The sequence below is a fragment of the Lytechinus variegatus genome, chromosome 8 (assembly GCF_018143015.1).
Source record: "Lytechinus variegatus isolate NC3 chromosome 8, Lvar_3.0, whole genome shotgun sequence".
NCBI classification, from domain to species: Eukaryota; Metazoa; Echinodermata; class Echinoidea; order Temnopleuroida; family Toxopneustidae; genus Lytechinus; species Lytechinus variegatus.
In genome coordinates, this window is record NC_054747.1 from 30,930,670 (window position 1) to 30,958,569 (window position 27,900).

Here is a 27,900-nt window from a genome sequence, read left to right on the forward strand (position 1 = left end):
AACTTGCTGCACTTAAAAAAGGGTGATGGGTCAACAGATTCAAATTGTTGGTAAAATTTCGATTTCTTTCATTTTAAACAAGGGCAATTTTGATGAAAAATCACCACCAAAAACAACAATGCTGACCAATTCTTGGGTTGATTTTTAACATTTTCAATATTTTTTTTCATTAACACATTGCATTTTTTCAACAATCCTTTTTTTTAGTTTGAATGTCCAACTATCCGACTCTCTACAAAGCACCTGTCGTATCACTTGCATCTAATATACAAGTCAGTCCAATTGTTAGCTTTCATTCAATCATTCATGCGATCATAATACACATCATTCACGCCATTATTACCGCTGGTCTGAGCTGAAAAGTACATCAAACCACATGAAATCTCATTATTCCTTGTTTGCATGCAAGTTGTAACGAAAACAATTCCCAAACGCACATGAGTCAAGAAAATCATTATTTGAGTTATGATTGAACCAAAAGTCCGAAGTAATTTATTAGATTATTTCTGAATGGGTCTGAAGTGGATAATATGGCCCCAAGATCATTTTCGAATTCAAGTCAAATCACAAAGAATGTTCATTTAAGAAAAACATGCGTCGCTGCCAAGGCCGACTAAAACATGCATACAATTCATATGGGTTTAAACATTAAAAATAAAAGAAATGATACAGAAATATAATATGAGGCAAAATCATATAAATTCATCGGCCCGTATTCTGAAGTCGGGTTTAACTTAAACTCAGGTTTAAAGTTGTGGTTTAAGTAAGGATAGGCGATTGTTACATAAATCACTAACAGTAGAGATATCATATTTCGGCTCATTTGGCTCTCAAATCATTCCTAATTGTCATGATTGTCTAGGAAGTATAAAGAGATGATTGTCTTCATCATCGATGAATCAGGAAAGAGCACAGCAAACACAAGAAACATACAACTTAATAAAAATTTTGACACATTTGGCTTCCCATAATTTTAGCACAGAGTTAGACTATGGTCTAACTTAAACCTGACTTTGAAATACGGGCCATTATGTTCGTTCCATTTCCAACCCTTGTATTATGAGCACGAATAAATCCATGATAAGAGAGAATTTAATAATTTAATTCAACTTCGAAATATTTTAATCTAATCAAGCTAATATTTTTTTATTGTCATGTTCGGTGATTCTTCTTAACAGTTTGATTGGGTCTCTATACAATTTTCTTGTTATTTGATTAATCCCCGGTCGCATCACATGCATTTCAAGCGTATGACCTTGAAATGGATATATCGTCATATCATCTTTAAATCTAGTATTCGATTTATTTTAGCATTAACCTTGTGGAAGCTCACTTTTGATGCGGCGCCAATCAAGCACATTAATTTCCGAAAATGTCAAGGATTCTGAGAGCGGGGGCTCGGAATAACAGCATTACTTTCGACGAGTGTTCCAATTTGACCTTGAACTTCCAGTGAAAGCATTTTTTAGGCATTCCCTCAGCTTTTATAGCTGTAATTTTTATAGCAGAGGACGCTGAAGCAAAGTTGGGAAAAGGGCGTGGTATGTTTATGTCTTCGCACGAATGGGGCGTGGCATGTTGTGTTTTTTATGAACAAGGCCTCGAACATTCTTTGCACGTTCCATGATGCAAGAAAGAGGTGTTATGTACTAATATTATAATTGGAAATATTCAGTCATTATCTATGACTTATTATAACACCTATATGGGCGTGTCATGTTCTTTTGACTTCATAATTGGTAAACGAAGGGGGTGTGGCTTATAGATGTTTCAAGTAATGAATCATAAATCCTGACTACCTATACCGTTGATTGGGTGACGGATGATATCATCACATGAGAACAGCCAATGAGAGTCAGGAAATAGTCAGGAAAACTAGTTTCGGCGGATCTCATTCTTTTTTAAATTTGAACATATTCTCTAAAACATGTTGAATTGCATCCCTAGTTATAATTAATGGGGAAAGCGCACCAATGTGGGTAACCATTACATGTGCCGTTATTATACATTCGTAACACAAAGCTTAGCGATGAATAGCAAATATGAAAGAACACTTCTGATTGGTTTCTGGTCAGTATTGTGAACCAAATGCGCATGTAACATTGATCTTGATTGGTCAGTCGATTTAGCAATTGATCGCTAATCTTTGTGTTACGGAGCCCAGGTGGCTGTCTAAGGTCATGTCACCCAGCCGGACTGCGGGTAAGGTGGCCTGGTCATAGCCACCGTTCTTCCCAGTGAAAATGCTTTTATTTATATTTGCCACTCCATACCCGGGTGTAGATGGGTACACTCCTATCAGTAACCGGGTAGCTGACTCAATTTGGAAGGATGTTAAGGGAGAACATAGGTGGTGACGAAAATACCCTTATAAACAAACTTATTATCATCAACTTAATCATGCTAATTGCACTAATCCCTCATGCACCGACAATAGGCCTATGTTACATCACTTATTTTTAATAAGTTTTCCACAAATTGTCAGGGTCTTATGCAACATTTCTGAGAGAAAGAATTAATGTTCAAGAGTACATTTGAGCGAGAGAGCGAAGCGTTCGATCTGATATCTAGGGCATTTTTTCCCTTTTCTTGAATTGACTGTTCTGGTGCATATATCATGCATATTGGATGGAATTTGGGAAAATCTTCAAACAAGGGGCAAGTTTTAAAAGGTTCGGACATCAAGAATTTAAATAAATGATGAAAGAATTAATTCACTGAAAATTGCCAATTTGCATTTGTAAACTATGATTTTTTTTAAGGGCGAGTGTGCAAGTATTGCCTCAATTCCTAATCAGGACCCCGTCTTACAAAGAGCTGCGGTTAATCAAATCAATCTCAACTATATGAAAATCCATCAGTGTCATAATTTTTATCCAGGAAATTTGCATTATGTCCTTGTAAACAGAGAAAAGCACACTGAAATTCCAAAAACAACGAATCAATGGTTTTACATCACATCTCGACAATATTGTGAACAAACATGCATTTTAAATAATAAAACATTCAATAACAAAAGTCATGCTGTAGAATTACCCCAAAGGCAAGAATTTGCATGATTAACAAAAGTCACGTTTTTTTAATACCACAAACGAATAATGACAGTTCACATTGATACCCCGTAAAATGAATATCACAACGCGCTGTCATCTTCTCCCCTGCCCTATTGATCCCGGCTAAAAGCTTCCATTGTGCCCCCTCACGGCGCATCCCTGCCTAAATGTTTGGACAAATCTAGCAGAAATGATTCGGAATAGAAATATAATTAGAGTGGATCTTTTGACTCGGCTGCGGGGCGCGCGCACCTGCCTCGTCTAAAATCCCTCGGGGACAGGGTAGGAAACCCCGTTATCGGGGGAAGGTAAACGGATTGTGTCGTCTGCGCTTTGCTAAAAAGGTGATAGGTGAACGTTTTAATAGATTCTTTGAGGGCAAGATCGATGAGGGAGTATCTCAGGACAAAGGGAACACAGGGGTGTGAATTAAAGAATGAAAATTGAAAGAATAAATATACAAAGAGAGTACGCATATGTACATGTTAATAAATCAAATATAAGGATATGGCAGCTAGAAAGGGGGGGGGGGTGTACCATCTCTGAGTTTATATCTCTCACATTTTTTTTTCAAATTGATTTGAAATACATGGAGAAAAGGGTGAAAGGGTGCATTGTATCATTATAATATCAGTTTATTCTATTTTATTTATATTTGTTTTCTTCATTTCATACTGCAGGGTATGCCTCTTCAGTTATGCAAAACTGCTTTCCAAAGGCGCCCTACAGTTTAACAAATAACTCAATAAATCATAGAAATTCAATGTATGTAATAGAGTAAAAACAAAATACATTACATACATAAAGAGTGAATCAACAACGCACTTGAAAGTTCACTGTAGGCCCATATGTTACAAGGTTATAGAGCAAATATGAATAATTTTCAAATAATGAAAACAATCTTTTTCCTTCTACACGAATTATGTTTGTCTAATTTCTCCAGAGGCAAGGGGTGCGATATAAGGGCTGACTTTAAGATGATTTAAGGTCAAGAAAGAGTAAGGAAATTAATAAAGGTTACATGCTAATTTTCAACATGAACAATTCAAATTCAGATAAGCCTAAATATAAATTAACATCATGGCAGAATCCTTTCAAATTAGGTCACATCGATGATACTAATGGAAAGAGAAAACTAATTATTCTAACAGTTACGGTATACGCCTATAACAGCCGGCCTGATTTTGTTACGTTTTGTGTGTTTGTGTGAGGGTGTGTGTGTTGTTTTTGTTGTTTTGTTCTTTGGTTGTTTTTTTACATCCAGACGAGAAAAAGGAAACAATCTATCCACTTTGACGTCTCATCCCTGAACATGATTTGACTGTTACCTTTAAGCGATGCCACGAGCTCAGCCAAATAATTGGTTAAATGCGAATTAATTGGTTTGCCGTGAGTGCCTTTCTCATGCCATTCAAACGTAATACCTCCCTGAAACTCGGCGGCGAAAGGGAGTTTCTGCATTATAAATGCACGGGCTAGACATCTTTTTATAGTCTGCTCCTGCTGATGAGAGTCAATCGTGCTTTACCTATACGGAATTGTCATTAAAAATGTCGATCTAAAAAAATTAATCTAAAAAATTAGCTTTTTGAAGAACTATTGTCCCCAATCTGCCAATGCCTTTTAATATTAATTTCTTTTGAATATTGATTTGCCATCTGAACGTCATTTTTTATTCCATTTTAATTATTATTTGAGGCGAAGTATAAGAGTCTGGATTTTGTGAATTCGGATGAAATATAAAATATGAAATTGCTGTATGAATCATCAATGTTCATTGATTAAAATTTGTAAGCCTGGGTGTGGATGCGTATGTGTGTGTGGGTGTGTGGATACTATGATCAATGAAGGGTTTAAGATGAAACCAACGTAAGGCATTAAGGGATAACTCCCCCCCCCCCCTTTAGCCCATTTTTCAAATTAATCCAATTAATTTATTCTTTGTTATTCTGGTCCACTGGGCCGCTTTTTTGCTGCTTGCATGTAAATAAAAGGTTTTAAAAATTGAGAAAAAAAATCAAATAAAACAGACATAAAAAATGATTTTAGAAAAGATTGAGTAAAATCAATGTCTTTCTCTTTCAATAAAGGCCGATATTAAGCTTTTACTAATTCATTTTTCTACTTTTTATTCATCGTGCAATTTTATTTCATTTTGGTAATGAAGTAATAAAGGACGCTTAACGTTAACGTTTGTATTAATAACTATGTGCATTACTACTACTGTTTTCAATTTACACACTGTACTTTTCTCTTACTGATATTGTGAATGAACAAGGTTTCGTGTGTGCGTGTGCGTGTGCGTACGGGTGCGCGTGTGGAGTGTGTGTATGTGTATATGTTTGCACATAGATAAGTTTTCACATGAACGAACCGGATTGAGGAACACACGTCAGGCAAGCGATGTACGCTTCAATGGCTGACAAACACGAGCCTGGACAACCGTACTATTTTGTAAAGAATACCAAGTTGATCTGATTCGGGGCTTGTCAAGTAAACGCTGCTATTGGTAGAATAATATGCAGTTTGATGCTGTTGAAAGAGGGAAAAGTGTCCTTTTTATTAAAGGGGAGGATAATAGGACCAACGTGTGCAACGTGTGGTATAGATCGGGGTGGGGTGCACTGCCCTTCCCCAATAAAATATAATAATAATGATAATAATAATGATAATAATAATGATAATAATAGAGAAATGAATAAATGAAAAATAAATCAATTAACAAGATGAAATAAAAATAAAAATGAAATGAAATAAAATTATGAGCAAATAGTGATTAAAAAAGGAATAACTAAATTAATTGAATATTTTCAAAATGAGTAAATAAAATGAAATAAAATCTAAACAATGAATTAAAAATAAATTAATAAAGCGTAAATGGGAGGCTGTGGAACTAACCCCAAGAGAAAAAGGAAAAGGAGAAAATGAAAGAAAAGAAAATGATGATTATTTACAAAATCAACATAATACTAGATTTTCGAAAAAAAAAATAAAAGGAAAACTCTCGCTCGATACTTCTTAGCAATTTTGCCCCGTAGACACCATATTGAGCCGCCTCCTCGTTTTGTGGTTCGTAACGCCACAGACTTCAATGTATTTTATTTCATTTGCGCTTACAAATGATTTATGGTCTTTCATTGTTTAACTGAACTTACCATATGTACAGGCAGTGAATGTAAAAATTGATTGAATATTCGCCTTGTATTATTCCATGTTGCTTTTTGTACAGAATATTAGTTTTCTGCCACCAACTTTGCAACAACAACAAAAAAAAGCCCGGCATGAAAACAGAGCCCGTAACACAAACCTAAGCAATGATCGTAGAACATTTTATTACGATTGATTCCATTGACTACAGTGTACAATTAATCATGAAAATCAAGCGTACGATCAATCGCTACACAGCAAAAACTGTGGTGTTAACCGGTGTACATAGAGGACCACACCGGTTATTTTACACTCGGTGTTAAATTGGTGGTGTTAGTTTTACACATATAGGTGTTATTACAACACCTATGGTTGTTACATTTACACTCTTTGGTGTTATATTCAATCTCTAGGGTGTTATTTTAACGCCTCAGGGTGTGGTCCTCTATTAACACCAACTGGTGTCAGTTTTAACACCACAGTTTTTACAGTGTACGATCAATCGCCTAACCTTTGTGTTACAGGATCCAGGGTATTTTGTCTGAATATACTTTCATATATTGAATAGCTGCATTAAAAATGCACAAAACCACACAATAGAATAGTGCATTGACTGGGTTGGTTTTGGTTTTGTACTTGCAGTGGTTTTGATTTTCTTACGCTCTGTAGACCTCTTGTGTTAACGTACTTTTATTTTACCTCTTGTTTATATAACATAAATCAAACCTCCTTGATAATACAGAAACCATGCATCGATTGAATTATAAATGAGGATTTTCGATCTATTTTGTCTAGTATAATATGTTTGCATGAAGCGGAGGCAGGGGAAGCCCCCCCCAAAAAAAAAAAAAAATAATAATAATAATAATGAATAATAATAATCTTTTAATCTGAAAGACGTGGGTTCGATTCCAAGCCATGGCGTGTTTTCCTTCAGCGAGAAATTTACCCACATTGTGCTGCACTCAACCCATGTGAAATAAATGGGTACCGGCAGGAAGTAATTTCTCAAAAAGCTGTGCGCACCGGAGCGGTAGAGTACAGCTTACCCGGGGCAATATAGGAGCGCCTTGAGCACCTAGCAAGGTGGATACGTACGCTACACAAATCCTTTATTATTATAACATATACCGTATATTATTAAAATAATATAAATTAAAATAGACTTAAAAGTTCACCCTGATGTTCTGATGTTGTTTTTCGTAAAAGCAGGAAAATAGGAAAACATTGGTGAAGGTTTGGTGAAAAATCCGTCAGAATTAGAAAGCTGTGATTTGTTAACATGTGACATGTACAAGTAGGGGCCTATATTTTGTCATCGATTTTTACATATCGGTAATGTTACGTCATCATGAAATGTTATTTTTGCATGATTTCCGATTAGGTCTCTGTTTTGATACAATTTGCCTGCTATGTTTACTACAGTGTGTGTATTCACAGCTGCAATTATCATTTTGCTTTATATTTCCTTGATTATGTATGTATGCATTTTATTTGAATGAATAATAAAGATCACTACAAAACAAAATACGTTTACTGGATGTCAGTTGCTCAGATCATGTCGACTGGTGCGGAGAGATCTTTTTTGTCAACCTTCTTTCATGTGGGAATGCGCTGACCAGTCATGGCACAATCTCTGTTTAAAACGCCCCCTACTGTTAACCATTGACCAATGTTTTTCTATTTTTGTTCTTTGATGCTATTATCAAACACAAAGAAATATATCGACTGGCTCTATTAACCCGACTTACACAATACAGGACCCATTGTGTATTATTGAACGGGCATTTAGCAGACAACATTAGGCCTAAATATGTCTGGTATGAAAAGAAGGCTTTGGAAAGCAGTCGATGGCTAGCTGGGAGGAGTGTATTACATGTATTTAAAGTGGGATTATTGCGATGGACAATAAGAAAAGCCGAGACTTGGAGGAATGTTAAGGAATGGGCCAGGGGTAATTTAAGGATTGCGTTAAAGAGGGATGTAAAGGGATAAACATGGTAGCCTCAGCGTCTCAAAGGGAGAGAGAAAGAGAGGGAGAGAGAGAAATCCAAATATGAAAAACAAGCACGAAAAGACGGTTGGTGGCATTTCTTTATTTATTTCTCTGTTTGTTTTAAAAACGTCCTTCATTACCCAAAGAATCTGTTAAGAGGTCAAAAAGAAACTGGAATAAACGATATTGGTCCGTGTAAGAAATACTTCTTGGGAAGGAGAAGACTAGCTAAGACTGAGGAGAGAAGGAATAAAAGACGTAATAATAATAATAATAGGCATTTATATAGCGCCATCTATCTAGAAATATTCTATTCCGAGGCGCGTTGTTATTATTATTATTACCCCGGCTTTAGCTCGAGCTGCCTCTCAGCGCTCATGCATTCAAGGAATTAATCCTGCCGGGTACCCATTCACCTCACCTGGGTCGAGTGCAGCACAATGTGGATAAATTTCTTGCTGAAGGAAATTACGCCATGGCTGGGATTCGAACCCACGACCCTCTGTTTCAAAGTCAGAAGACTTATCCACTGGGCCACAACGCTCCACGTAGAATATAAGCAGTGAGGGATGAAGGGTTAATGGAGAAAGGGTGGGCGATGAGGAAGGGGGGGGGGGTCGGGGAGGTAATCTGGTAAAAGTTGATTTATTCATGGACCTACCACTCTGTAGGTCCATGATTTATTGAAACGCTATGTAATATTTGTCGTGTATAAGTTATGTGTAAATCGTATTCGAATAACCACATAAGTACACGAACGAAAGACATTAATACATCGGGTAAACCACATATCATGAAATCAATTTTTAAAAGTAAATTAGCATTTTTTTTTATTTCTACAAAGAGAAGTATGCTCATGCTTTCATCCGTGAGGAATCGACCTTTAATCAAAATGTTATCTGTCATTTCATTAACTGCATTATAACATTTTAGCATCCACGACAGTTTCTCCGGCGACAACTGCTCCGGGCTTTATTTCGTCTAAGATATAGGGTCGCAATAGGGTTTTATGTTAGGCTTAGGATATGTTTTTGATGGGGAATTATATCCAGGGTTGCAGTTGGTCATTCCATGAGTGTGTGGAATTTTCAGCGGAGCAATTGTCGCCAGAGCAAATGTCACGGGACCATTTTTCATGCTCTGACACACGGACAGACAAACACACAAACATACACTGTAAAAACTGTGGTGTTAAAACTGACACCAATTGGTGTTAATAGAGGACCACACCCTGAGGTGTTAAAATTACACCCTAAAGATTGAACATAACACCAAAGAGTGTAAATGTAACAACCAAAGGTGTTGTAATATTACCTATAGGTGTCAAACTAACACCACCAATTTAACACCGGTGTAAAATAACTGGTGTGGTCCTCTATGTATTCCGGTTAACACCACAGTTTTTGCTGTGTACGGAGAGAACGACAGAAGGAAAACTACCTATATAGACTGAGTCACATACGGAGACAGACGACATCAGTCAGTCAAAATGGCCGCCATAATAATAGCTGATGATCTAATCAATTTAGAATGACTTCTTGTCTGGGGTCCCTGGATATCCACTTGTGCCGAGAATTGACAAACATCATCACTGTATTGTATATATGCATGATTCATTGTGTGGATCTCTCCGAGAGGACGTGAAACCGTAAGTTACTTGTTTTTTTTACTCACAAATGCATTTTTTTTTGGGGGGGGGGAGAATTTTCTGCATTTATTGGAATGGATATACATGTACAAAACAAATTTACAATGCAGAAACATTATGGCATAAGGTACATAACAAAATGAAAATTTTGTAATTATAGAGTTAGACAGTGTGGCGAGCCAACTTAAATGGGGGGAAATGTATATAGCACTTGGCAAACTATAAATTATATATTAAGCAAAATTCTGCTTGAAGCACAGCAGCCAAATAAGGGAAGGGATACGCATGGAAACCTATAAAATTTTCTTACGGAAAAAATACCTTTAAATGTAACCATAACCCCAGCCAAACTTCACACGTTTTTTTTTTGTTATTATTATTCACAGTTATCTTTTTGTCAAGTCCTCACTCAGACGTGACTTGTAGAGCTTGAAGTTGGCAAAATGTACATTTTTTTTCATCGAATATGTCTTGAAAAAACAACACTTCTGTGAAATGTGAAGGTCGCGTGAGATTGGGAACCATTACAGCTAAAATAGATTGCGTCATGAAGAGCTGCATGCTAAACAAAATGTTACCGGAAAGAATATGTTTGAATAAATCTGTCCTTTTCCCAGAGCATGCAGATAAGTCTGATATATTGGGTTGTCGAACATTTTAATTAAAGGGGGGGGGGTGAGGGGGAGAGAGCGGGATATAAAGATCGAGGGAGAGAGATATATACATAGTAAAAGAGAGGGGATATTGGTTTGTTTGGTTTTATTTACGGTATAAAAAAATCACAATAAAACACATTGGACAAGATAATATGATATTACATATGAATATAATAAACATGAACATAAAAATATACGGATGGATCACTCTATTCAGAGCCATTCATATAATGGTTCTGTTCTTCCTAGACATGCTAGAGGTCCAGAATAAGAGATGGGAGACGCGAAAGAAGAGACTATGAATAGAGAGAGGTGGGAGAGGGAAGAAATGGAAGATAAAAAGAATGAGAGAGAGATAGAGGGGGAGAGGAAGGGAGAGAAGTAACAGAGATCAGCCGACATTCCAAACAGAAAGGGATGCGCAGAATAATAGTTATTGTCTGCGCGTTTTAACAATAGAGGATGAAAATAATTCCCGCCCTTTCAACATAGAAGATTGAAAAGCCATCTTTACAAAACGATAAGCGGTGTAGGAAAAGACTTCTATACATCTTTTTTTCCTTTAAGAGTCTATTATGGTCGATCGAACAAAAAGAAAATCGATCATACTAAGGACATAAGGAGAATAAAATATCATTCAATTCAAGCCTGGGTTACTTCAGTTCATCTTCTTCTGTATCGTAAAGTGTATAGAGGTTATGATAATGATAAAACTATACGAACAACATGAAAAATGAATTATGTTGGCCCTAAATGCGGGGCTCCTGGCTTAAAGCCGGAAAACATTGCTATGTATAGTTTTATCATAAACTCTATAGTACACTTTGTGATGTTTTATACATAGATAATTCACTTGCTTGCACTCATATGTAATTTATTAGTAAGGTATTTAGTATTTAAATGACTATTTTACCTTTAAAATTCATAGAAAAAATATAATATTGTGAAAATTTTTGTTTCATATAGAAAGACTTAGCAAACATTGGAGGAGGGAGAAAAGGGAGAGGGTGGGAGGGAGAAGATTTGGAAAATAATGGGACGGAAAGGGGACTGGGGAAGATAGAGCAGAGAGGGAAAGGGATAGCATGAGATGATAGCAAGAGAGAGAGTCAGAAAAGTGATGAGAGGGAGAGAGATAGACAGAGGAAGGTGAAGAGATAGACAGAGGAAATAGAAGAGAAAGAGAGAGAGAGTAGAAAGAGAGGGAGAAAGAAAGAGAGATGGGGAGGGGGAGATGGATGAAGGCTTTATTGGGTCTACACAAAATGAATGGGAAGTCTCGTGGACAGACGCAACCACCAATCACGTGACCTCACAAATATTGTCCCCCTGTAAGATTCCCGCGACGCCACGGACATGGCATTCTTACCCATGATGTAGAGCTACCAACACCCACTGTACAAACTACGAACCATGACAGCTATAGTATAAGGGGCATTGTCACCCCGGACATTTTAATTCATACCTTTACTGCATATTCCCAAACAACAACATAAAAACATGCTAAATGTTAACCATAACCCTCATGTGCATCAGCGTTTCAATTCTACAATAAAAAAAAGATATATGACTTCGTCAGTTTTCTGCCCAACTTAAACAATATTTAAATATATAATATTCATGTCTGCCAAGTGAATACTACAAACTTGAGTTTGAATTTCATTTCAATAATTATGATATCGTCTTAAATTTGTTGCTGAGTTTATTTTTGGTGTTGTTGTTGTTAGCTTAAAGTTAGATTAATTTTCTATACAAAAAAACATTGTAAGTTCCATTTGAGGGTTAACAAACTTGCTAAAAAGTTGTATGACCAACTTATTACATAAACCTACACCAATACTATCCACAAATTTTTTAAAAACCCATTCGTTAAAAAAGTAATGTTTTACGTTGGAAAGTTCAGGTGTGAACGAACCTTACATCTTTTGCGAAAAGAGGAGTATGACCATGAACATCAAAACTACGTCGTCGTCACTTTAAGTATCGAGTTATGAGAGTTCTAAAGCAATTGACCTTCAAATTATTATCATTGATACAACATAGCGCCAGACATAGACAATACATAGACAATAATATTATCTTTGAGTCTAAAGCACTTAAAGGGAAAGTAATCAAGTGTTGTGTTGATTTAGGAAGAAAAAGAAAGAAAAAATTGCAACTAAAAGAGTGCAAAATGTAGCTAACTGTGCCCTGCAGATGTGCAAAGTGTCAGTGTACAAATTATCCAAAAGTAGCTATCAGGGTTGCATTTGAAGGGAGCACGAGTCACTTTCTTCTTAAACGTGTATGACACAAGTGCAAGATAACAAAGAGAGAGAGAGAAAAAACCGACACTTTACAGCTAGGAGCTTTGAGAATATAGAGGAATATTGAATTTACAATGTTTAGAAATTCCAAAATCAAAATGAATGTGCCATTAAAGTTGCTAACTTGAAACATTTTTTTCTTTAAGTGCTTCTCGTTGGTTTTTAAACATGTTAAATAAGTTTTACTTTATCAATGGACCTCTCATTTAAATACTCTTCTTTAATTGTGTCCCTATATATATTTTTTTTATTTTGTCCTATTTTCCTCCCTTTTCACTACTCGTCGTATGATAGGGGCAGTCGCCCCTGCCCCCTCTTATAGGCGCCGCCCTAAATATACATGTAATCTGTGTACAGCGTTCAAGGTTAATAAGGTAAACAGTACATATTATCGAGTTTTGTTTTTCAATCATGCGAATGCAGTTGGGAAGGGCGATTTTCCCCGGTCGGGGACAGCTTTCGGCGGGACAAGCTGGTTACCCCCGTAATGAAAATCCTTTTTCATATCGTAAAAAACAAGATCTGCTTTGGAATCCCCAAGTCCACCGTCCCCTCCCTCTCTCTCCCCCTATCTCCATCTCTCCTTCTCTCTCCCCTTCTCTTCCTTTTGTTCACTATCTCTCCCTTTCTCTCTCTTCTGAGAGATGACATTCTCCAATAGGATTCCTACCGCGACCCCATCTTGCATAGCCTTGATATTGAGGGTTGATCATGCAGTACATACCCGCGTGTATCATCAGTTGAAACGTTACGTCAATCATGCATTTCATTGTCATAATGCCCCCATGCCAAACCGTGTATACATAAACCATACGGGACTACCATGCAATAGTAGGTTATATTACCCTGATACAGAATCACAATATGGCACGATAAGTGACGTCATGCGGTAAATATTTTGTAAATATTTTACATATAGTTAAAATAAAATATCACAAGAAATATAAAAATGTATATAAAAATATCATAACACTTTATGTTGATTATATTATTGATTACTTCCAAACAATTTTTATCTCGACAAGTTAGCCTTTCATTGTGTTACGTAATTATTGTTATTCATTCGTTTGATAACGTACAGAATATTTGGATTTCAAAACGGTAATGATTACCATTTTGATTGTCATTATTATACAGCAAAACTGTGGTGTTAACCGGTGTACATAGTGGACCACACCAGTTATTTTACACCGGTGTTAAATTTGTGGAGTTAGTTTTACACCTATAGGTGATATTACAACACCTATGGTTGTTACATTTACACTCTTTGGTGTTATGTTCAATCTCTAGGGTGTTATTTTAGCACCTCAGGGTGTGGTCCTCTTTAACACCATGGTGTCAGTTTTAACACCACAGTTATACTTTGCATTGGATGAACATATTTTACACCTAAGTTTACATAATAGTTGAAATAACAGAAATGAAAAGTCATTCATTTACACTGTGTTATTTTCATTCGTGTATTTTGTTTCATTTGGAACCTTTAATTGCACAAACATATTTTACACACATGTATGAAAATATGAAATAATTTGGATTTCATGGGATAAAATATGACATAATGGAAATGGGGGCATGGCGCCATCGGCCAACCAATTGCATATGCATACAACTGTTTTCATAAAATATTGCTATACTTTGAAATTCACTAGTATCATCATCATCCTTATCAGATTTTGATCGAATTTTTAGCTTTCCATTCGTTAAATTGTATACTCTTTCTATTTAGAAAATATCAGTTTAAGACTTGGAGAACCCATTTAATAACGCGTCTCATAAAGTCACAACAGATACTTTGCATTGTGGGTCTCGGTTAAAATTGTTTCGGTTCACGATCATTGAAAGGGATTGTATATTTATCAACATAATATATATTTGAGACTACAAGTGATTAAGTCAACATGGCTGTAACTTAGTATGTAATAGAAACTAAACACAAATTGTTTTTACCTTTGTCTACATGTATAACCATAATAGTGGCCAACGTAAGAATATCACGACAGTTTGTACAGTACGTGTTTTGAGTTTGGGGAAAATTTTACTTCAGCATATAGGTTTGATATAAAGCCTATAGGCCTATACCATGTGTTTTGCGAACAACTACAGTTGTTATAGTTGTTATAACAACTTTTATACGCGGGATGGACAAGAAAAGTATAAGAAACTTGTGTTTTGAGACATGGTGTATGATTTCTGGAAAATTACAAGGGAGCGACGCGAGCGAGCTGAAGGGGGCATTTTGGAATCATGAATTCATAGCTATCTATTGGTTGATGTATATGTATTTCTTATTGTCCCCTATGAAGCAAGATATATGATACCAACTAAATTATAAGAGGCCCAATATGGGAGGTTTTATATATACACTTTAAAAAATGGAATGTTAAATCAACATTTGAAAGATTGGAGGAGTGACAACCTTTTCCAAATGTTACATCCAATTTTGTATAAAGCTAAATCCAACATTTTAAGTGTTGGGTAGAACCATTTAAAGTGGTAATGCAACATTTAGAAAATGTTGTCACTCCAACCTTTCAAATGTTGATTTAACATTCCATTTTTTAGAGTTTATATAAATATATATATATATATATATATAGTAAATAGTGGTAGTAAAATACGAGCTGTGATTGGCTGGATTTGTACCACGTGACCTCCCTTCAAAAAGTTATATTGTACATATGTACAATATAACTTTCGATTTTTGGATGGCAAAATCCATGATGGGGGGCTTAGATTAAGGGATCTATTTACTATAATAAATAGTGAACGTTCTATCATACAATATTACTGGACTATATGAACTCCAAATATAAAATTATCCCTCGTGCAAGCCTATTTCACCTCGGCCTTCGGCCTCGGTGAAATAAACCTGCACTCGGGATAATTTTATATTTGTCGTACATATAATCCAGTATATTGTACAATATATTGTACATTATTTATATAATATATATATATATATATATAAACGTTCAATCTTTATATGTGTAGGCCCTATCACACCAAAGGGGCACTTTTTTCAAAATGAATAGGTTCTGTTTTTAATGCCAATATATTTGGTAAATGTTGACCCCTGTCATCCCTCCTCTTCCCTGTTTAACCCCAATGTTATTTCTCAAATTACACATTAATGTTCATTGTATGATAACGTCAAGGATATAAACACATCGAACTGGGATAAGCGCCAAAATAAACCATCGAATTGTTGAAGAACAATGCTGAATGTCATATTCACAGAGAAACCATAATAGAAAGAGGGATAGGGGTGGGATTCTTTATTTTAAAAATAAAATGATAAAACAGACTTTGTTTGCATTTTTGTAATCATTTTTGCAGAAATGTCTAGTCCTTGAATGTATTACATAATTGCATCAGTCACACCAACGAAATTGACTCCAAACCGACCGATGTAATGCCATTCAAAATAACGCAATGGTGTTGATCGATCTGGGGTCGGTTTACCCCCTGTGTGACCTGGGGCCCGTTGCAGAAAGAGTTGCGTTTAAACGTAAGCCTACAAATCAATCGTAAGTCCCAAATGCGCGCTGTTGATTGGTTGAAAATCAAGTTGCGCATGATTTTTAAAGTTGCGATTGATTGCAACTCTTTCTGCAACGGACCCCTGGTCATACAGGAAGCCCCCATAAGGAGCGTATTGACTAAACACAAATTGTTTTGACCTTGATCAAAGTAACTATTGTATCAAGCTGGTCGCCTGAATCGTGAATGTAAATATGAACGCATGATGAAGAGTATAAAAACTCGACGACCTTAGTTACAGGCCAAATTATAACATTTGCTTTTATGATTATCTCGGTTTTATAGATAAATTAACGGGAATTTAAATGGTTAACAAAATGGTTAATCAAGGTGTATCAACTAGATCGGCATATCTTATTGAACAGATAAAAAGGCAAATAAACAATTGAAACAAGTAAACAATCAAAGGGGAGCTTCAGGTTGAAAATGTACTGGGGGGTATCAAAAAATGTTTTGTAAATGTTTCCATCAATGGTAATGACGGTTTTTAAGGTGGCAAAGTGGTTTATCGTCTGGTCTAACAAGAAGTTCAGAGGTTCGAACCTAGACAAGAAAATGATGAACATGGTTTGGGGAGGCTGTTATACGGTTGTGGCCAACATCAGCTCGTATGATGTAACTTTGTCACCTTGCTAATTAAACCAAATTCAAAGGGCAAGGGTGACAAATTTCATCAATCCAAATATTTACATTTTTCTCCATGCACGTCATAAACTATGTTTTTACAAAATGCCTACATTTTGATAAATATTGATTTAATATAGGCCTATAGACATATCATTTTATGGGCATGGATTTATAGAAATGCATTTTTTTAAAGGAAGACTCAATTAAACGCTTCGTTCTTACTTTATGGGGGCTATGATTATTCTCTCTTTTGAAATTTTCCATGTGAGTTACAGAGTAACTATACTCTATTGTCCCTGTCTATTGAATGGGATGAGATGCGCATATTTTGAAAGGGTGGTTGGCAAAAATGATAGCTACTTTCAGTCAATAAATCAAATAGAAAAACTAAGGGAGTTACCCCAACATGCAACAGAAACAAAAAAGTGATAAATTTAGAAATTGAGAAATTTTCGACTTACCTTCAACAGGGAATGACACTGATACTAATCCATTAACTTTCCTATCTGAGAAGATATTGGCTTGTTTGATCAAGGCTTCACGTAGCAACACCCCATCGCTAATCACTATCATCCTCGGGCCAGGCCAGCCCATCCTCACCATATAAATGCCCCCGTACCTCCGGGCCAGTTCCGTCAGCGCCCCCGCCCCATATTCCTTCCCCATTTTCACCAATGTTGGTATATCGCCCAGTATCGGCCATGCCTGCGGACCAGGCGGCAGTCGCTCCCTCCACCGCCCCAGCCCGAGGGTGAAGAGCGACCATTTGCTGAAATACCCCGTGGATTTGGCATGGCTCTCCTTTGCCGTAGGTCTGTTATTCCTGAGCAAGTAGGCCGCGAAGAGCATGAAAGTCGAGGAAAGAAGGACAGCTGATGTGATGGAGGACGAGAGCAGGGCCAGGGCGCTGCTGTTAACAAGCTTTTCCAACATATTCAAAGGTGACGATTAGCCAATCTCCGTTCTATTCCCCGACCGTCCAAAACTATCTACCAATCGCGATACACGCTGAGTGTAATATGATACGAAGTCGTGTAAAGGAGATGAGCTAGCTGAGAGAGCGAGCGAAACGTACGGGATAGATGCGAACGCTGGAGTCAACGGGTGGCACAGAGCAGAGAAGAGATTCTCCAACTAGTCATAAAATAGATAAACTGATCCGACGTTCAGGTATCAAGCTGATTATGAATATACAAATATTCCTCCCCCAGAACAACTCTGCGAGGGATGGCTTTGGCAGTCACGAAAGCTTCCAACATAATAGCTCTTCTTCTCAAGGCTCAACGATATATCATAAAAAACACACCCGACATTCGTTTCCGCGCTAATTCATTTCTATAGCGTTGCTGCTATATTTACGGCGAGCTGCTGCCGAGCTTCCCCGCACCCTCTCGTCTCTTTTCCTTTCAAACTCACGCCTGGATGAGCCCTTGCCCTTATGCTCCGATGAACATGTAAAGCGCTCTTCTCTTCTCAAAAACCCAGCTCAGCCTTTCAATTTGCCTGTCATCATATTTTTTCTCTCTCTCAAAAAAAAGATGGAACTAATGAAAGAGAAGCGTTCAATACCAACGAGGAGAAGGGAAAAAAAAGGGGTATGAAAAAGACGGCTCGACAAAGCATCATAGCTTCAAAACCCGTGGTTGGGGTCATAAAGAGACATCAAAACCGCATACATAGCAGTATGAATACTACCACGTTTTCTACCAACGAATGCAGAGATCTGGAATTGGCAAACATACCCACAATAACATGTTTTGCTATAACAACGGATAAATATATTGAGACTAGGCCCCTTCCATTCACCAACGCACGAAGCACTTGAAAAGAGGGGGGACGTGCCCTTGTCCAGGGGTTATTTCGAGCAAACAAAATTTGTTCGAAACCTCTGAAGTACATTTCATGGACGAATCCTCATCGCCCTTGGCAAAGTCATCCATTTGGCTGCATGGATGTTGCGAATAACAGCCGAGGAGTTTCTTGTCAAAATTCTGACATTATCGAAAGATGTTTATCAACAGGCATGCGCTATGACCTTGAAACTATGTTAGCCTATGTTATTACGTAATAATGGCAAGAGTCTCTCAAACCTAATTCATGAGTCAACGTGGATCTCTAGCTATACCTTGGTAATACCCCCTGATTATGAAAAAGTAGCACTACATATCGTAACTTTTTAGAGCGGTTTTGCAGTTGTATAGTTGATTGTTGCCTTGCTAAAGGAAAAAAAAGACATTCGGGTGCAATGAAATGATATAAGCATAATTATAATCCATTATATAATTACTGCAAGGCCATAGAACGTATAAGTTCTATATAGTTCAAGATATTAGTTCATTATCTTCTTCAGGAAAAAACAATCAAGATGAGCAAAGATCGATCCTTCGTCCATTCCCTGATGTTTATTGTGTCCGAACTGGTATTGGAATAAAAGGCAATTTATCTTCACGATAGTGATTCTTTAATTATCATGCCTTTACTTTTACTCGCATTTGCTTATCATCAACCCCTTCTTATCTACTATCCTTTTTATAATTTGACTAATTAGTCTTGTGTGCCATTTGCTTTCAATCTTTTAAGAGTAATCTAGAGAAATTCACTTTGAAATATTGTTCTGCAAGTGATATCTGCAGTAGAAAGAAATTTCGGATTTCGTTTATAACTTGTCAATAGTATTTTTACTTTACATGGCTTGAAACCCCTTCAAAAGAATTACGAGAATTCATTGTTTGCGTGCTTTTTTAGTGATGTTTCTTGTTACCTGTGCACTTATGTACTGTTAGATCGTGTTATTACGTAACAACAAATACAACTTGTCTCTTTTCTTTGAACGCAGTGTAAGGATTTATATGGGTTGTGAACCCGAGGGTAAATAAAACTGGGATTTAATGTTTGCTCCTGTAGTTGATCTTCTGTTATAATTTTCAAATTACCCCCAAAATATATAAATTATCCAATGAAGGTGCATGGTAGTTAATCTGTTCATGTTGTAGTTATAAAGGTAAATATTGCCAATTCGTCTATTGCCAACTCGTCCACTCATTACACTCTAAAAATTCGAATGTTAAATCAAAATTTGAAAGGTTGGAGGAGTGACAACCTTTTCCAAATGTTACATCCAAAGCTGATTCCAACATTTTTAGTGTTGGGTAGAACCATTTAAAGTGGTAAATGCAACATTTAAGAATGTTGCCACTCCTCCAACCTTTCAAATGTTTACTCTATTTGTATCATATTACCCTTGTATAAAGTTTTGATAGGGGGTCTACATTTTACAAGCTCTGCTTTTTAGTAGGCCCCTCCACTCTTTTTCATTTCATTGTTACGTTTCAATCCTGCATATGTTATGCATTTTTTCATTGTAAGCATGATTTATTACGAAATGTACTTTCATGATTGTGGAATATGAATATATCAATAAATAAATAAATAAGTTAACATTTCTTCTAGTATGGTCTATTAGTCTTTTTCCATTCCGTCCATCAACATTTCGTATAACTACAATTTGGTCCAGTTATCATTTTATCCAGTCATCATTTCGTATAACATGTTTAATCACCAGTTGGTCTAATATCCATTTTCTTTTAATTCGTTTGCCCAATTAAAGGTATTGTTTAACTTTGTGAGCAGCCGATTTAAAAAATAATCTCAAACCAAGATGAAACATGTGTACAAGTGCATGTATTAGAACTAACAAACCCTGAAAACAACCATTATTGAGAATGAAAAGCTAAAACTACAAGGCAAATCCCTATTTTGTAAATAGGCGTCTTATAGACACCTAAATAGTACGCATAAGTGTATGGGATGAAATTAAGATGGTGTTTCCGGTCACTTTTCAATTTTTGAAGCACTAAACAATCATTTTTGAACGCAATTTTTCTGGGATTCATTTTTGGAACATATCTCAGACACAGGTGACAAGTGTAGCCTATTCTAGCTCAGATTTTTTAAAAGTCAAACCAATGTTAACCAATCACTTTAAAACTTAGTCCAATGATACCAAATGGTATATGGACTAAATGGCTATCGGACCAACCGGTAAGTAGACGAAACGATGAGTGGACGAAATGGCAATTAGACCATTATCGATAGTTCATATATGGTAGAACATTATTGATATAGTAGACGAGTGGTAAATGGACGAATTCGCATGAGACCGATTGAAAATAAACCGTTATAATTTGGGCTGTCGTGCACTCGCCAGGGTCGGTTTCATAAAGGCTTGATGTATCAACGAATGCACAACAAAATTGCTCTCAGCCAATCAAATTGAATGATTTCAGAAGCTTTTAACTGTTGAATTAAAAATCTAACAAGTTTTATTAAACGGCTACCTCAAACCAACCCCCTAACCCCCTTTCCTTCACTGACAACCAAACCACATGGCCCTATATGGAGCATGAGGGTAGGGGAAGTTCCCCCCCCCCCCCCGAAATTTTGAAAACTTACATCTTGGTACTGAAAATTGTTACGAAATTCACTAAGAGACTGCACGAAATCCTTAAATTCGCTTTAGGATATGCAACACCCTCCTCAAGAGTTTTTATTTTTTAACGTTGTATGCATCTCCCCCCCCCGAAAAAAAATCTGCGTACACTCTAAAAAATGAAGTGCTAATTTAGCTCTTAAAGAGCGTGTATAGTGACTGTACTTCGGAGTGATGATTTGTCTAGTTCAAATTTGAACGAGAAAAATCAGCACTCCGAAGTGCAGTCACTATGCACGCTCTTTAAGAGCTGAATTAGCACTTTATTTTTTAGAGTGTACGATCTTGCACTGTATTATAGGCCGTCATTTATTGTGTTAGATTTTGAAACAATATTCAGAAATTGCATTTCACTTTGGGATTTTTCTCTCTCTCTTTTGTTTGTCGTAAAATTTTGGGGTCTGTACCTCCGTTCCGAGCCGCCCCCCTCCCTCTGCCGGCCTATGGATTCCATGAACATTTCAGAAGAAAGTATAGATCAGTCTGCAATTCTGAAACAGTTCAGTTCTTCATGTCTTCATGGTGGGATCATTGAATGTGATTTCAATCATTTTCAGCGTGTGTTTCTATATCACACGCAATGTGGTAAGCATTATGGGCAAAGGAAGAGAAACCAAAACTAATTACATCCGCTAATTTCAAGGCTGCATGTAGTTATCATGTGGCCATGATTTTTTGAATGATTATTATGAATATGAAGAAGGATTAAAGCCATACATTGTATTGATTGGTGTTCACTTAACTAAGCATGGGTATATCTTCTTTGCTTCTGCATGCATACGGTACAAAAATGAACTTTCAATTTTTCCTTTTTCAACGCACTATTATCTCTATGGTTTAACATCAAAGCAACTTTTCACATGGGATGCTATGTTTTAATACACGGTTTCATAAGGCCAATTGTTAGTGTAGATCATCACAACGAAAAAGTCATTAAAAATCACTTATTCTCATTATTTTTTTTTCTTTCAATTCATGTATGATCATCGAGTGTCCATGGGATTATATTTTATTAATATTATTATTATCATTATTATCATTATTATTATTATTGTTATTATGATCATTATTATTATTATCATTTATATAATCAATATGCTCCATAGTCTGTTAGTTTATGAATGATTGGCATTGGTTTATCCGAGTATATGATATTGCATTTACATTCACTGCTATATTACGATATCATTGATTTTTTTTATTTCATATTAAATTGGATGTAACATGTGTAATGTCAATCGGAATAAAATAGATGTTTAATTGAAATGTGGATTCGATTTCAGAAAAGAAATTGAAAGACTCAGTCATTCAATATAGTTGTCATGATCGTGAAAATTTGGTGACAATATTGTTGCAATCAGTGTTTCTTACAGTCATACTCGGTCATCAGCTCATACCCATCATGTTCAACATAAACGAAACGAAATGAAATAATGTGTGTGTTTTTAGAACCTATGAATTGCATGTATATTCATAACGTGGAGCGTTGTGGCCCAGTGGATAAGTCTTCTGACTTTGAAACAGAGGGTCGTGGGTTCGAAGCCCAGCCATGGCGTAATTTCCTTAAGCATAAAATTTATCCACATTGTGCTGCACTCGACCCAGGTGAGGTGAATGGGTACCCGGCAGGATTAATTCCTTGAATGCATGAGCGCTGAAAGGCAGCTCGAGCTAAAGCCGGGGTAATAACAACGCGCCTCGGAATAAAATATTTCTAGATAGATGGCGCTATAATAAATGCCTATTATTATTATTATTATTATTATTATAATGAATAGGGAAATATATACTGTAGGTACGACAATATGTACAATGTATGAGTAATGTCATGACACCCTTGTTTTGGCATCGGTATATCTTCTTTGCTTCTGCATGCATACAAAACGAATTTTCAAGTTTTCCTTTTTCAATGCACTATTGTATCCCCTTTTCCTCGATTTTGCCATCGTTTGCGCCCCTTGAAAATGGCATCAGGAGCACATGCTCAACCCCATACACCTTATATCACTATACATCCACATCCACCCCCCCCCCCCCCTCTCTCTCTCTCTCTTCCGCACATCCGTAAAACGTCATCTACAAATATTGTTTTTCGCAATTCCCCCTCTCTCTTCTTCGCTATTATCCCCTTTCGAGTTTTCCAGATGTACGCGTAATTTAATAAAAGCTGTTGAATTCGCCTCCCCCGGTTTGTCTCTATGGATGCTGCAAAGAAAAAATATGGAAAAGAAAATTGAATTATCTTTGATATGAGCCCTTGACATTGAGTGGGAGTGAAAGCGACCTTCAAAAGGAAAATAAAAATCATTTAGAGAAGGTAAAATAACGAAATGACAGACGGGAAGTTTGATACGCATTATCATTTTTCTTCGGGAATGGAAGTAGGTATGTAGATGGGATTTTGGAGAGGGATTTTTTTTCATTTTGTCGGAAGATTTATTTCAAAATGTCACCCGTGTGTGAATCCAGCGCCTCAATCAATGTACGATTATTCTCACATGTATACTCTCCCTATCATAATTGCGTTTAGTTTAATTTCATTTTGAGGTTATAATAGCTAGGCTTGTATTTCAATAATATATATCGATAGATATGGAAAAAATAAACTGCGGTGTAAAGTATGAAAAATAGATAAAAAGTTCCATATTTTGAATTTCGAAAATAGGCTCAATTTCTACCACAGCCCCCCCCCCCCTCCCCCCAATCCTAACTCTCCTATCATGCCTATAGGCCTGCCATCGACGGCGCTGCTCCGAGGTAAATTTAATGCAAATAGGCCTATAGCTGGATTAAGCTTTCTGTTCCCCCCCCCCCCCCTCACCGAGCACCCATATGCATGCCTACTATAGGGCCCACCCCCCCCCCCCATCCCTTCCGACAATTCTCCATCAGTCATTTTTCTTCCACCTGTCTATCTCAGCACACATTACCAGGAACCGGCATCTCTTTGCCGAAGCGCTTGCTATCGATCACGATATCGATCGGATCGTGTCGTGCAGGTGAAATTTTTGTTTTCTGAAACGCGCGCCAAAATCACTTGCGTCCACGGTCATGTTCAAAATCGTCCGCATAACAACATGGTACACGTGAGGAACGAAACGGGGACAGCACGAACGATTTCACCCCCCCCCCTCACACCACACCACTTTTATACCCTTTTTTCAATCACGATGAACAAAAACGTGAAAATTACAATCAGTTTGTGACTCTGTGCATGTTCAGCCTCCCCCCTTCCAAACAGTTCAGCGGCCCCTGTTTAATTCACTTTTTTCACCTTTCCCCCTTCCTTGTATATATTTTTTGTTAAATCCTCTTTTCTTTTGATAATTTCCCCTTTTGTTTGTTGCTTGTTGGCCCAAAGCTCTATACAGCAAAAACAAACACAGGGAAAGAAACTGAAGGATGAACATACACTGTCCTCGGATACTGTTTACATGATCTTAATTGATTTCCATATTCCAAAGATATATTTACAGATTTGCAGTGTTTATATTTCAGAATTATTTTTTAAACTGCATGTTAAAAGCAAAATCCGGGCCTATCCATGATTTTCTGAAACATATCCTTGGTTATCCCAAATTAATGTAAGTCATAATGATACTGTGTATTCTTCTAATTGAAATGAATAAATAAGACATTGAATGTGAATGGTCCATCTGCAATGTTATTTCCTGTTTAATGACAACGTCCCGTAGGACTATTTGCTGTCTACTAGACTTTAAATCATAATGAATATCGACCGTTATACACTTAAAATCATTAATAAAGAAAAAAAGCACTCGTGTGAAAATGTATAGCCCATAGTCGTTTAATATTTAATAGCGGACTTCCAGGAGAATGGCCTCTGAATGAAGCAAACTTTTTTTAATCAATATTCAAAATTGTGTAATACATTAAATAAATGAATAAGCAAGTAAATATATAAAAGGATAATTAAGAAATTGGATTAATGGATGAATAAATGAACAAATGAATTAAGAAATAAATAACTAAATAAATACGTCAATAAATAAATAAGCAAATGAATAAACAAATAAATAAGTAGGTATATAAGTAAACAAATGAATAATAAAATGACTGCATTTCCTCTATTATTTCAATTATTATTATTTGTTTCTCTGCCTGTGATACATTTTTGCGTTCTGTGAATCATTCTTTATACCATTCCGCATCTGTTCGTTTCGTTTGCAGATTGAAAAGGGGGTATAAATCTGCATTTTGATCGAAGGCGAGTTCGTCATCAAATTATCTTCGCTTCGTCAATTGTCATAATGAGTGTGTGTTTGCGTAGTTTGGATAATTCAGACCATCTTTGTGGGATTTTCAAGAGAAAAATACAAAGATTGGATACTAAGAAATATTCCAGCCTGATTTTGCCTATAGTTGATAGCATTAAAATCTATGGGAACATGAACTTCTCCCCACAAAATCACAACCAAGAAAAAGGGGGATAAGAAAGAAGAAGATAGGCAAAGTGTTATATCATCTGAATATTAATATCAAAATTTATCACAAATTATATTCTTGGAATTAATGTAAAAACAAATTAGCTCGCTCGCTTCACCCTTTCGCAGCCTTTCTTATTGTCCCAGACGCGACGTCTACAGTCTTTTCATATGGGGAGTATATATGTGAACGCCAAATATTTATACAGTTGGGGGTTATTTTTATGGATATAACAAGCAATTTTGTGCGACTGAGCAAAAGCAACGGGAATTGAAGCTCAAAAAGGGACAGTATTGACAACTTTTTATGAAATTAATTTTGACATAAGCATGACATGGCGGATTCGTATAGGCCCTACCGCCCCTCGTTTAAGATAAATCACCTTCTTTTTGCTTTCTTTGTGATACGCTCTTAGTCAGATTTTTTATCTATGCCCTATGCATTTTTCTCTTAATTTTCCAAATAATTTTTAAGTCTTCTCTTCTTTTATAAAGTCTTTTTTCATAGTAAGAGGATTGCAAATCCAGCGTCATGATACAAGCCGACTTCTTTGCAATTACTTGTCAGAAAGTTTTGTTTGCCATTTATATCTTTCAATTATTTCTCTAAACAGTACCTGACGAAAAGGGCATGATGAATTCTTTTAAAATTTTGATCTAAATCAACCATGCAATTTCCTGCGTAGGAGAATAAACCATTTTCAATCATTGCTTTTAGTGGACCCCTAATTTCCATGACAATCCTTAAATTTGTATCTGATTTATATTACTTTTAATATGTTCGAATGAAAATGAAATAAAGAATTGAGTCGAAAACAATAACGAAATATAGTTCAAAATTGAAACTCATTTTAGTTTAAGAATGGAGTATATAGGCATAATTGTAATAATAATAATAAAATAGGACATAATATAATTCAGTAATGATATTTCAGAGGCAGAATGAAAGGGGATGCTTCCAAAAGTCTGAAATGCCAAACTAACCACACACGGCCAAGTGCATGGCCAAAACGAGCAGGCGGGAGCAGCGAACCGTGAAATCATTTTGCATAATAATAATGACCCTCTCATGCTCGCGAAGCTGCCCGACATCATAAGCCGTAGGATAATATCCACCATCTACCTAGACCACGGGCTTCCACCGTACATTGCAACCGTCCACCGGCCGGTTTCTCCCGGACACTACTGGCCGCTGCGCTGTGCTGTCATGTGGAAGTCGAAACGAAATGCACCGACCTAACCAAAATGTGATGACGTACGTCGTCGCTTACTCTTCATCTACAGTAGAAAGCACGTGTGTATTTTGAGTAGTGACGTAACAATACTCTGCCAAATTATCTTCAGAGAATGATGATACAATGATTGTGAATGTTAAGCATATAGACTTCCTGTACGTCAACGGAGTGATCTTATTTTCATGAACAATCAATGATTTAGTGTGCGTTGCAGCATGATTATTATGAAAATAAACAGATTTTATTTCAATATGAGCTACAGAGGCTACATGAAAATACGCCTTCCTTATCAAATTTCGTTGACAAAAAACTAAATCGAATTTCAAAAAACAGGAGGTCAACGCCTTTTTTTTTTCATTTTCCATGCAAACAAGGATTTGCCGTTTTTTAACTTCTGAGAAGACATCAATGAACTTCAGGTCTTCAGTTCATCAACATAAAAGTGAAAAATATTTTTGATTAATTCACCATTTTGGATGCAGACGATCAGTTCCAATGCCAAATAACAGCGCCTGAATAATAGCCTGTGCTGGTTGGCGTATATACAAATGGAATTAATCGCCATATTGCTGGACATTGGTCAACGTAATTTGGCCATACACTTGACCAATTCAAGCTATTCTCCAGCCACATTCATCATCGGACAATCGGGGGATATAGAGTCCGGAGATAAAGCCCAAGGAAATCCTTCATTTTCGAATAGAAATAATATAAATATTTTCGTTTGTCAAGGTCGCGCATGCGTCATCCATTAT

The 27,900-nt window shown here is 36.5% G+C and overlaps 1 protein-coding gene across 1 annotated transcript in view; it reads right to left on the reverse strand.

The window, feature by feature from the left end:
* The window catches only part of LOC121419643 (cytochrome P450 2C15-like), a 37,145-nt gene extending 19,236 nt beyond the window's left edge, over positions 1–17,909 (reverse strand). The window contains exon 1 of the mRNA XM_041614101.1: positions 17,596–17,909. Coding sequence (XP_041470035.1) covers positions 17,596–17,909 — 314 coding nt within the window. The remainder of the gene's footprint in view (positions 1–17,595) is intronic.
* Positions 17,910–27,900: the final 9,991 nt, after the last annotated feature.